The sequence below is a fragment of the Dryobates pubescens genome, chromosome 12, assembly GCF_014839835.1.
Source record: "Dryobates pubescens isolate bDryPub1 chromosome 12, bDryPub1.pri, whole genome shotgun sequence".
NCBI lineage: Eukaryota > Metazoa > Chordata > Aves > Piciformes > Picidae > Dryobates > Dryobates pubescens.
Window position 1 is genome coordinate 16,027,265 of NC_071623.1, and position 12,513 is coordinate 16,039,777.

Genomic DNA, 12,513 nt, shown 5'->3' on the forward strand with positions numbered 1-12,513 from the left:
AACTGTCCAAATGTAGATATGGGATAAATACAAGGATTTAAAATAAAAGGGGTAAACATAATATACAGGTGATTGATGGGCATGGCAGGGAAAATGGCATTTTTTGGAGCCAGGGAAGGCATCTGTGTCTAGAGGATGAATGAGTTAACATTTTCAGATTAACTTTTTATAGTGGAATATTGAGTAGTTCATAATCACATTACTAACCTTGTAGAAAATTACTTAAAAGACAAACCAACTTTAAAGATAAATGAAACTGGGTCCTTTTGTCCTGTAATCTTAGTATAGAGTACTAAAGGTTTTTAAAGTTTCATTCATAATGTTATATGTAAGTGATATTATTGTTTGATAGTCCTATTTTTGAAGAGGAACTAATGCTATGAATATGCTGTACCAAAGTGCTCAGTGGTCTTAGGGAATTTCACTTCTGTAATTTATGGCTTCTTTTTGTAGGCTGGATGCATCACACCGTGGATCAGCTTGGAGACAAGGCAACCAAGGAAAGCTACGCTATACAGTATCTTCAGAAATCTCTAGAAGCAGATCCAAATTCTGGTCAATCCTGGTATTTCCTTGGAAGGTGAGAAATGATTTTGTAGACTCTGTAACTGTTTGTAAAATTTCTGAGGGTATTCATTATTGTGAATATCTTATGTTGTCTTTCTTAATATTTTCAGAGGAAAACTGAAGGGAAAGGCTGTATGTATCTGTTGAAGTCTGACTTTCTGGAAATTGTATAAAAAGACAAGGTGCTAACGTGTTTGGGAGGAACATAGATTAGACTTTGAAATGAAGGATGTTACCCAAGTCATCCTGCTATTTTTGTAGTTTTGTTCAGTCTGCACATTCACAGTAATCTGAACCTGCCCAGCCTGGTTTTACCTGTTCCTTCTCCTACTACCACATTTATTCTCTCTTTCCTTTTGGTACATGCTCTGTATTTTTGTTTTTTTTTCCTTTCCTTCTTATCTTTGCCACAATAATTTCTCCCTTTGTTTTCTCTCAGAATGTCCCTTCCAATCCCAAACCAGTTTTTCCACTAAAATCCAAACATTTACCAGGTATACATCCATTTATAAAAAGTGTATATTGCACCTAAATATAAGACGGCAAAATAGATCAAATTGATCCATTCTAAAATCTGTGTGTTGTATTAATTCTCTACTACTAGACAGTATTTCTTAGTTGAAAATTAGCTTATTCCAAGATGTAAAAAATAATACAAATTTGGAGGTTCTGGTCACCTACGACTGGAACCTACTTTTGGGGTTGTGGTCCTAATTATATTTCTCCAACTCTTCCTGTAAGAAAGGGCTCTTAAACCTGCTGTCTGCAGGCAAAGGGAGGAACACTGTCACTGATTGTGAAGGGCAGAGGGCTAGAATAGGTGTGGAGGATGAAGGTAAAATGAGCCAGGAATCTCCTCTCTAACCTTACCACCTACTGGACTGAAATTCTGTATTTTACTCAGTAGTTCTGTTCCACGTGCCTTGAGCTAATTGAGCTCATGTACTCTACAGGGAGGACTAGATGAAAAGTACTTGTCTCATTCCTTCAGTCCATACACTGGCTGGAGAAGAGGAAAGGAACAGGGTTACACTGTTGCACATTCACTACTCTTCTTTTTTCCCTTTTCACGTATTCCCTTGTGTTATTCCTTCCTCTCTGGTGGTTGTCCAAATTGGACAGTAAGTTTGTTTAAAACTACCTTTCAAAAATGACACCACCACCACTTACATTTTCCTCCTGCACTGAAAAAAAAATCCATCACCCTGCTTAAATTTTGTTGGATGCTTAATGTTAGCCGAATCAGTCTCCATATACCTGAGGAGCAAACTGATGGAAACATGTCCATTGGAACTTGGGTTAGACTGTGATTAAAATTAACTTCCGAAACTTTGTATTCAGACTTAATAGATGTTTCCATTCAAAGCACTGCTAAATTTTATTGTAGTCTTTTCCTAGTGTGCCTCACAAAGATGTAAGAGTGTAGCATATTTGACAAACCTTTGCCTGTCCTGTTCTGCTTGATTTTTATTTTTTACTAGAATAAATTTTCTGTTTATGTGTCTTGAAACTTGTCAGTTTTTTTTCCAACAGGGAAACTTAATGCAAACAGTATAAGCAGCAGAGAAATTGTAGATTAAATTTGTATCTGTATATGTATTTTTAATATTGTTTTTATTTGAAGCTTTTAATTTTCAAAAGGTAGGTATTACGCCCTGTGGTATAATTGTAGCTGTTTTCAGGGTGCTGGTATTTCAGCTTACAATGCCAGAATACCTTTGAAATGGTGTGTGAAAAATACTGAAGTAGAAAACCTGGAACAGCAAGATTTTTAAACAGAATTTAATTCTCTGTATATGCAGTAAAACTAGCTGGTTTGTGCTTCGTTACTTGCAACGTGAGATGTGGGAAATGCATATAAGCTTCCCAGCCAGTCAGGGACCATCCTGATGGAGTTGGCCAATATAGCGTAGTAATTCTGTAACACTTTTTGTTGGGTGCAAAGTTTCATAACTGTTTGATTAAATAGATAATTGTTTGTTTTAAATGCATTTGTAGATAAATGTTGTGCTTACTGACTGCTAAGTTATCACAGATGAAATAGATAATTGTTTGTTTTAAATGCATTTGTAGATAAATGTTGTGCTTATTGACTGGTAAGTTATCACAGATAAGAGAAATGCAAGTCTTTAAAATATGGTATGATTTGCTTTTCCTTACAAATGCATTAAGCTGGGATTTAAGCAGTTAATGGTGAACTTGTCAGATAAATCAGCAATAATGTCAATTAAGATGTTTAAGTCTGCTTATGCCTGGCATTCAGAAACAGGAAATATTTTTGATTCATCTAAATGAGTATGTATTTGCATGACTTAACATTTATCAGATCAGTCTTGGCAAGCCATCCTCAGTGATTACCTTCTATAAATATTACCCAAGTTCTTTTTTTCTTCTCCCAGGTGCTATTCAAGTATTGGGAAAGTTCAGGATGCCTTTATATCTTATAGGCAATCTATTGATAAATCAGAAGCAAGTGCAGATACATGGTGTTCTATAGGGTAAGAATAATACAGGGTAATACAGTAATACATAATTCAATACTAATATTAATAAAGAATATCAGCATTTTAATTCTATTTGTGCTCTCAAGGGGAATGTAAAGCTTATTTTTGTTACACCTACATGTTGTTAGACTTAACTGATTTTAAATTTAAATTAAAAAAATGTATGTTTGCTATCTTTTTTTCTTAAATGCTAAATATGATATGCAGACAGGCTTTGCTTCTTCAAGATTTTCTGTGGGTTTTTATGCTTGTTACTGTGGTTTGTGTAATGGCAAATATTAAGGGTTTTGAGGGGAATATATATATTTGACTTGTTTGTATTTTTACTTTGTTATTAATTCTCAACTTCACTAATCTTCCTATTCAGTGTGCTGTATCAACAGCAAAATCAGCCTATGGATGCTTTACAGGCCTATATCTGTGCTGTACAATTGGACCATGGCCATGCTGCAGCCTGGATGGACCTAGGCACACTCTATGAGTCCTGCAACCAGCCTCAGGATGCCATTAAATGCTACTTAAATGCAACTAGGAGCAAAAATTGTAGTAATACCTCTGCACTTGCAGCACGGATAAAGTATTTACAGGTAAAACTAACGTATTAAGAGGCGGGAAATACTCTTCCAAATGCACAGCAGAGGGGAGGGGAGCAGTGACACAGAAGTTTAACTTGGAATTGTTTGTGGTGTGTATAACCTGTTTTCATGTGTATTGTAAGCATATCATAGCCTGTAATATTTTATTTCTTCATTTTTAAGTGGAACTTAATTCCTTATAAGTCCTATTTTGCACATTTAATCAAAGCATACTGTTTTACATCACTTTGCTTTTTTCTTTGTATTGTCTACATTTTTAAGTTCTCATAACATTTAGAGAGAACACACAACGCTATCTTTCACTCTTGTTTGCAATTTCAGAGAAAAGGAATTATGAGACCTCTGAATCCAGAGCTCATCTTTGTTCTGATTCTCACAAAGGTTTATATTCTGGTTACCCTCTTTATACTTAGCACCTTTCTAAAATCCCAAATTTTAAATCTATCCTCTCTTTAAGACATAATTAGCTACAGCATTTAGGAAGATTTCATGGACTTGCTCTTACTAAAGTAGGCTTGTGTTAAATTTGCTTTTTACATAATTTTTCCTAGGCTCAGTTGTGTAACCTTCCACAAGGTAGTCTACAGAATAAAACTAAATTACTTCCTAGTATTGAGGAGGCATGGAGCCTACCAATCCCCGCAGAGCTTACCTCCAGGCAGGGTGCCATGAACACAGCACAGCAGGTGAGAAGTTGGGTTATGTTCTGCAGGTGCCCAGCTTTAAGGGTTCTTTACAATCGGTAGTGGTCAAGCTTATTTTATTGAGCACAGGACTGGCTTTTATTGATAAAAAGCCTTTGATTTATTTGCAAAGGGATATTAGATCAAGAAGCTCCCTATAATGTGGGAGAAATATGGGGGTACCAATTTAGAACCTTTGTGGATTTTCATGATTTTAAAAGGTTTCATCTTAAATAGAAATGCTGCAGTGGTTTAATAATCCCATGAAAGGTACACATTCCTCCATTGATGACCATATGGAAACTGATTTTTCAGTTATTGAGATCAGCTTCAGAATACCTACTTGGCCCTTTTAATATATGTGGGCTGTAAAAATATATGATTTAAAGGAAAGAAATAAGAATATATAGAACCATATTTTTGTCTTCTGTGATTCTTAGGCTTGTAAACCTCATCATCCAAATACTGAACCTGTACTAGGCCTCACTCAAACACCAATTTCACAGCAATCCTTGCCACTACACATGATTCCTTCTAGCCAAGTAGATGACCTGACCAGTCCTGCCAAGAGGAAAAGAACATCTAGTCCAACAAAGGTATATATTCTGATGAACTAAAGAGCCCCCTACCAAAACCATATGGAAATATGCATTGAAATGATGCAGCATGCACAGAATTTGTGCCCAATTTTAATCCTTTGGCATCAAGGCGGGGAATGTTTTTAGGAATTGAAAAAGAAATAAATGTTTCAGGGATGTGTTAATTAGGTTACAGTTGAGACAGGAAGCACATAAAGGCAATGCAGATTGGTGGCACTATACTGCAATCATGCTTGTGTAAGTGAAGAAGTGCAATCATAGTCTAGATAGATCATGTCATCATGTCTATTGCCTTTGCTTATATTTAGAATTCAAGTGTTTCATCATCACACAATAGTGTTACAGTAGATGAAGTATTCAGCTTTAAAATTAGTGTACATTTAAGTTAATTACATAATTTGATTGTTTTTCATTATAAATTAGATATCATCTAACTTCTTTTGTTAACTACTCTGATACTGTACAGGAATGGTAGAATGAGAGTTGGTATGTTTTAGTATGTTCTTTGTTTATAGTTTTATTCTTGAAATGATGACTAATTCTTTCGTAAGTAAGATAGTAAAATTGTGTTGACTCTTGTCTAGTCACTCATTTTAATGTAATATTTTCTCTCAGAATACTTCAGATGTTTGGAGCGGTGGCCATACAGTGTCACATCCTCCTGTACAGCAACAAATTCATTCTTGGTGCTTGACACCACAGAAACTACAGGTGGGTATATTGAAGATATTCAAAAGCTTTGATAATATTTTTTGTTTCTTTCTTTCTTTTTTCCTTTTAAGAAAATACATCCTTTTTAGGTTTTACATTTCTGAAATTTAATGTGAAATACTTCCCAAATCCCACAGTGCCACTCAGGTTTTGCTAGCATTGGTGGCTTCTCTGTGTGAGATCAATTCTGTAGTAAAATAATGATGTCTAGCAGAAACGGAATGATTACATTGCATGAATTCTATAATTTACCAAGAACAGTAATCTTTTTTCTTAGGATGTTTCAAAGATAGATATGCAAATTGCCACACTTACATGCCAAGTGAGTTTTGCCACTGCTGTATTGTGGGGGATTTTGAAGGAGGTGTAGAAGTATTGTAACAACCTCTTCTTCTGAGACAGCTTCTTGTATCAGACTATGTAAACAAACATGTATTCTACAAATATTTCCCTAGATTTTGTGTCATATTTATATGAAATGCCAGATTTTATTTTTGAAATCTTGTTTGGAGGTTTGTTGGGGTTATTTGGAGTTTGTTTTTTGTTCTTGTCGTTACAATGTTTTGTTGGCCCTTCTGTTCATGAGGACTTCTAGTGAGCTTCATCAGGAATTCCATAGTTTGAAAATCAGGCCTAGCTGGACTCATCACCATGTATCACAAATACCATTTTGGACGCATGGAAAAGTAGAAGGAAACACTGTGCAGAGACAGAAGGCATTCTGATTGACTGAGCAGTGTTCCCTTCGACTCCAGTATAGTTCTTCAGCTGTTTATCTAGCTGAACAATGTTGGCTTTATTATGCTGCATAGTATTTACCTCCCTTCACTCCCTCACCCCTCACCTTCCAGCACCTTTAATCCTCCCTAGTATTTTTTCTATCTCTCTTTCTTCATGCATTCTCATTATTTCTCTCTTTATTTTACTTCCTAATACTTTTTTCCCTTTTTAGTTTCTCCTTTTCCCTCCTCAAAGCAGTATCTAAGTAGGATTCTCTATCTTAAGTATGGTATACTGGATTTGGTTGTAATAGCTTGACAAAATTCCAGCATACATGTAAAAGTTGATAGTTTGCAAATACAATTGTTCAAAGCAGAATGAGCTACAGTTTATTTAATGTTCATATCTCAGCTCCATTTATGTATTACTTTGATTATGCTGTGCTAGTGAAAGAGATGTGAAGTATGTAGAAAAATAATACATGCAGACCTGAAAGGATCTAAATGAACCTAATTTATGTTTTTGGTGAGGCTTGGTTTAGTTTGGTTGGGTTTTTTCTGTTTACGATTTGATTTTGGGGTGGTTGGGGGGGGGGTGTTCATTTCATTTAGGGTTTTTGTTCTGGTTTAGGGTTTTTTTGGCTGGTGTTTGTGTTTTTAAAGGCTTTACAATGATGTGAAGTAGCTTAGTATTTAAGAACTATCTAGAAAATTGGCATTTTCAGCGTAACCCAACTTTTGCCCTCCTCTCCACATACACCTCCTTCCCTCTGAGATAGTTCCACAACTTTAGCATTTACATCATGTTGCTTAAGAGCACCACACTTACTGGTGGAATGATGGCATGTGCTGAGTGGTTTAAAATCAATATAAAGATCAGATTTTTTTGTAATAAATATTTAAATTCTTCAGTTGGTTAGTTTATTATGTTTTCTGGAGGTGTTGTCATATGTGACTATAGGTTGCATTTACTTCAGACTGAACAATGTTAATAACAGAACAACACAGTACAAATAAGTGTTAAACCATACATTATGACAATAGCAATTCTATATAATCATACTTGAAAGTGTTTTTTCTTTATGATTCCAGTGCAGGTAATTTTAGTGTGATGGTAATATTTTTATACTTGGATAACTTAGAAAGTCTCTTCAGTTTTAGTAACAAGGTTTGATTGCAGAATAATGTTTGGGAAGATGTTTGTGCCTGCAAGAGAAAGCTCGATCATATTTTCACCTTTACAGCTCTTCATGGACAATTTTTTCTACTGTATGTAAGAAAGTTAGCAAAAAAAACACAGGCAGTTTTAATGACTCTGAACTGTTCTGCTGTTTTTTCAGCACTTGGAACAACTTCGTGCAAACAGAAATAATCTAAATCCAGCACAGAAACTCATGCTGGAACAGCTGGAGAGTCAGTTTGTCTTGATGCAGCAACACCAGCAGGTGAGAGGAAAAATATTTTTGTCCTCTACAAAGCTTTTGTTGGTAATGAAGTCTGTTTCATGTCTTATGTCTTGAATTCTTAAGAATTTCTGTGGTACATAATTCTCATGCCTTTTAGTGCATTACATTGAATATTATTTTTTTTTAATGTAAGGTAGAATTATGGTTTACTGGTTGAATCATCATGAGTTTTATTGTAGGGCTACCAGATAATGTAAAACTTCAAGCCACACTTGAGAGGACATGTGTAGAAGCAGTTGTACTTCAAGAACACATAGTTGTAGTAAGACTACAGCATATCTCTCATCCTCTCATTGTTTACATCTCTAAGTGTCCAACTTAAGTAGTAAAACACTAACACTCAAACTAAAGGGCCTAGAAGACAAGTGTGACTGTTGCCTTACCTTAAAATTTGCTTGGTGTATTTGTGAGCATGAGAGTCATCTTTTTTCCTGAACAGCAACTGTGAAAATCTTAAAATCAGTACAAAATTGGAATTGACCAATTGACAGTGAAGTGCACAAACCTTGTACAATCATTTTATGCAATCTTTTTTTGCTTTGTTTTAAATTCTGCAGCTAATGTTCTTGTGCTTTGTTCATCTTCTATTAGCTGAGACAAACAGGAGTTGCACAGGTACGATCTACTGGAATTCCTAACGGGCCAACAGCTGATTCATCACTGCCTACAAACTCTGTCTCTGGTCAGCAGCCGCAGGTTGCTCTAACCAGAGTGCCTAATGTCTCTCAGCGTGGAATCCGTCCTGCCTGCCCTGGGCAGCCTATGGCTAATGGACCCTTTCCAGCAGGCCCTGTTCCCTGCAGCACAGCAAGAACGCTGAGTAGTACAGACACTATTTTGATAGGCAATAATCACATAACAGAAAGTGGAAGTAATGGAAACGTGCCTTACCTGCAGCAAAACGCACTCTCTCTACCTCATAACCGCACAAACCTGACCAGCAGCGCAGAGGAGCCGTGGAAAAACCAACTATCTAACTCCACTCAGGTATATAATTTCAGTTTAATCAGTGCTCTAGGGAGGCTTGATAAGCACGTCACTGTTTGGAGTCTTTTATTTGTAAATAATAATTTTCTGTTTTGTAAAGCTGGTGACCTGCATGTAACTAAAACATACACTAGGTCAAACCTGCCTATTACTTTTTATTGTTAAAAACACCTGTATGAAATTATCTGCTTTCAAGGTAAAGGAAATTACCATAAGTCAGAGAGGACATAAAACTCAGATGCCTATCTTTGCAGAAAACTTCATTTAAAAAAGAATACCTGTACATCTTTTTGTTGCTTCCTTAATGTGAAACGTTGTGATTTGTTTTCCATGTAGGAAGAACATACATATTTCATGGGATGCTGAATGCCATACTTATTTGTGACATTACATTGTCGTCACGATGTGATCATAACCCGTTAACTGTTGCCATGTGATCTTTCAAAATTAATACCTAGCAATAGTTACTTGCAGAAGAATACTGTAAAAGTGTGTAGGTGAGGGTGTTTTGTGTGTGTTAGAACTTGGAGACAGAGCTTTTTTTTTTTCTTTTGCCTTTTTTTTTTTCCTTCATTATTTTAGCCTAAATGTCTTTCTTCCAAGACATTGTACACCTTGTGGATTTAATGAGGTGTTAAATAGGAAGAAACCCTAATGGTTTAATTCATTTTTACCAAATGGGTTGTACAGCTTGATACATACTGTTTTCTTACTCAGAACTGCATCAATTTCTTGTTTAATTAACACTGGGTGTTTCTTTAATGCTGAAGAATCGAGAGTGAGCTGTGCTACAGGCATACATACATGGTTAACTGCACATGCTGAGATAATACAGGAATATTTTCTGTAAAACACAGTTCTTACAAAACTAAACATTGTTACATTTTTTAAAGTTTCCTCTCTATTGGTAGTACCATCTACATGGTTTGTAAATGTGACTGGAGGATGTGGAGCATGTTAGCCTCACTACATCTTGTTTGAATTGGAATTCACTTTTCTGTTTTTTCTGTCTTGTATAAAAGAAGTTCTGCACTTGGTATCTGCTTCATATTAGATGTCTGCGGTGCTAGTGTCCATAAAGTAGGCAAGTAATAAATTGCAATAGGAGCTGACCACCTTCTGTAGAGATGGTGTTTTGTAAAGGCTGGGTAACTGTTCCAAGGAAAGCTTGCAGTGCTTTTTGCTGTAACCATTGCATCTTTGTTCTGTCTGAAGTGTATTCAGAGAACAGGATCTCAGCAGAGTTTCTGAGTCTGTAACGTTCTCCACAGGTACCAAATGAATTCTTGCTTAAAAAAAATACTGTTAATTAATCTATGTAGAGGAAATAAGAAATTACATACACAGGTGTGACATGCATAATGCAGCCTGTAATTCACAAAAAAAAAAAAAAAAAAAAAGAATTGCCCTATGAAGGGTGTAGCAACCCTTCCAAAAGAGAAGTGAAAACTAGACTATGTGGAAACATCACAACTGGGAGCCTCCAAAATGGGATTGTTGCCCTTTCCAAAATAAAACCTCAGTTACTAGTAAATTTAAAAGTGGATTATTTGAGCTTTTTTGACGTTGTCTCATAGCTAAGGGATCATTTAAACATTCAACAATTTAATTGTAGGTTTGGGAACTTGGAATGAAATACTTAACAGTATTACTTAACCCACCACAGTACGTTACCCTGGAATCAGTTGTGTGTACTTCACCTTTACAGTCATACATACTGTTCATACATACTGTTCCTTAGGGAATGGAATGCTTTTCATAGTACAACTGATTCATCCTATTAATGTCAAGGCTTGGGTTTGCAGTGAGGTGTTAATTAATTTGTGTCCAGTTAATAATCAATAACAGTATTTCTTTAAAATACCTGTGTCAGACATTAGCAAGAAACTGTATTTTTTCATTGCTGTGTATCACTAGACTATTTAAAGTTGGAAGTGAATGGAATTCACTGTCTTCTCATTCAGCAAGCAGGTAGTTTACCTATGGAGTCAAAATTATCTGATTGCCTTACTTGATTTATACTCTTTCCTTTTCACTGAACTCAGCTCAGGCACTTAAGCCATCTTTGTGCTCAGTAACAAAAGATGAGTGTTTGAGAAAACAATTTAAAACTTGATTTCTCAAAGAAAAGCTGCTTGTATCTACATAAAATCTTTGAGCACAGAACAGTGCAGATTGCTGGATTTAAATGACAAAAAAAGAATCAAAATTTTTGAAGGCTTACATGGAAGAGTAGCATGAGCCTGCTTGTATTAAGACCAAAACTGATGTGCCTTGATGATATGTGAATGTCTTAAGAATTTGAAGTAATATTTTTAGTATCTTTTTCTCCAGGACGGGGAAAAGCTGTTTGGCCTTGTGAATTTTACATGTTTAGAATTGAATGTTTTGTCAATGCATGTGTTAAATTTTAATCATGTTGTGTTAACTGTCAGTTTTAGTAATCTTTGTATAGATGTTATGAACTATATGGGTAATTCTTCACTTTATAGTGGGCCTCTTACATAGGAATACAGCAAGTTTTGCAGTCTGTAATTTAAGTTCACTTCACAGAATTTGTAGTTAACAGAGTTTCTTGTGATTGCTTAGGTTTACTTTTCAGGTAACATTTGCCATGTCAACATAGTGGATATCATTCCTTGGAATTTGGGGATATAATCTGTTTCTTGTTCTGTTGTTTCTTTGGATGTGTTTGTGTTGCTGCATCTTTCTCTTTATATGTCTGGTTTTCCACATAGTTCCAGTTCGTGGGTTGGTAAAGCCAATTGAGAGCTTTCTAAATGTTCATAGATTGATCATATGTGACTATTTCAGTGAAGATTAAATTCTGATTTCGTTCCTTCCTTCATAGGGGCTTCACAAAGGTCAGAGTTCACATTTGGCAGGTCCTAATGGTGAACGACCTCTCTCTTCCACTGGGCCTTCCCAGCATCTCCAGGCAGCTGGCACTGGTATTCAGAATCAGAATGGACATCCTGCCACGCCTAGCAATTCAGTAACACAGGGGGCTGCTCTCAATCACCTCTCCTCTCACACTGCTACCTCAGGTGGACAACAAGGCATTACCTTAACCAAAGAGAGCAAGCCTTCAGGAAACACATCAGCAGTGCCTGAAACAAGCAGGCATTCTGGAGAGACACCTAACAGCACTGCCGGTGTAGAGGGACTTCCTAATCATGTCCATCAGGTGATGGCAGATGCTGTTTCTAGCCCTAGCCATGGAGATTCTAAGTCACCAGGTTTACTTAGTTCAGACAATCCTCAGCTCTCTGCCTTGTTGATGGGAAAAGCCAATAACAATGTGGGTACTGGAACCTGTGACAAAGTCAATAACGTTCATCCAGCTGTTCATACAAAGACTGAGAATTCTGTTGCCTCCTCACCATCTTCAGCCATTTCCACAGCAACACCTTCTCCGAAATCTACTGAACAGACTACCACAAACAGTGTTACCAGCCTTAACAGCCCTCACAGTGGACATACAGTTAACGGAGAGGGGTTGGAGGACTCTCAGAGCCCCATGAAAGCAGATCCTCCTCCAATTAGCCACAAACCTAGTCCTCAGATCATACCATCAATGTCGGTGTCCATATACCCCAGCTCAGCAGAAGTTCTAAAAGCATGTCGGTAAGTGCTAGAAATCTTCAATACAGATGGTTTATGTAATAGAACTTCTATTGC

General features: G+C 36.4%; 1 protein-coding gene across 17 annotated transcripts in view; it reads left to right on the top strand.

Moving 5' to 3' along the window:
* The window catches only part of KDM6A (lysine demethylase 6A), a 157,285-nt gene that overhangs the window by 111,846 nt on the left and 32,926 nt on the right, over nucleotides 1–12,513 (top strand). For 7 of the 17 annotated variants that reach the window (XM_054165951.1, XM_054165952.1, XM_054165953.1 and 4 more), the window contains 9 exons: nucleotides 454–580; nucleotides 2,967–3,065; nucleotides 3,439–3,658; nucleotides 4,219–4,353; nucleotides 4,791–4,946; nucleotides 5,565–5,660; nucleotides 7,720–7,824; nucleotides 8,437–8,832; nucleotides 11,684–12,459. In XM_054165951.1, the coding sequence (XP_054021926.1) occupies nucleotides 454–580; nucleotides 2,967–3,065; nucleotides 3,439–3,658; nucleotides 4,219–4,353; nucleotides 4,791–4,946; nucleotides 5,565–5,660; nucleotides 7,720–7,824; nucleotides 8,437–8,832; nucleotides 11,684–12,459 (2,110 nt within the window). The remainder of the gene's footprint in view (nucleotides 1–453; nucleotides 581–2,966; nucleotides 3,066–3,438; nucleotides 3,659–4,218; nucleotides 4,354–4,790; nucleotides 4,947–5,564; nucleotides 5,661–7,719; nucleotides 7,825–8,436; nucleotides 8,833–11,683; nucleotides 12,460–12,513) is intronic. The other 10 variants (XM_054165963.1, XM_054165964.1, XM_054165965.1 and 7 more) reach the window with 3 other exon arrangements.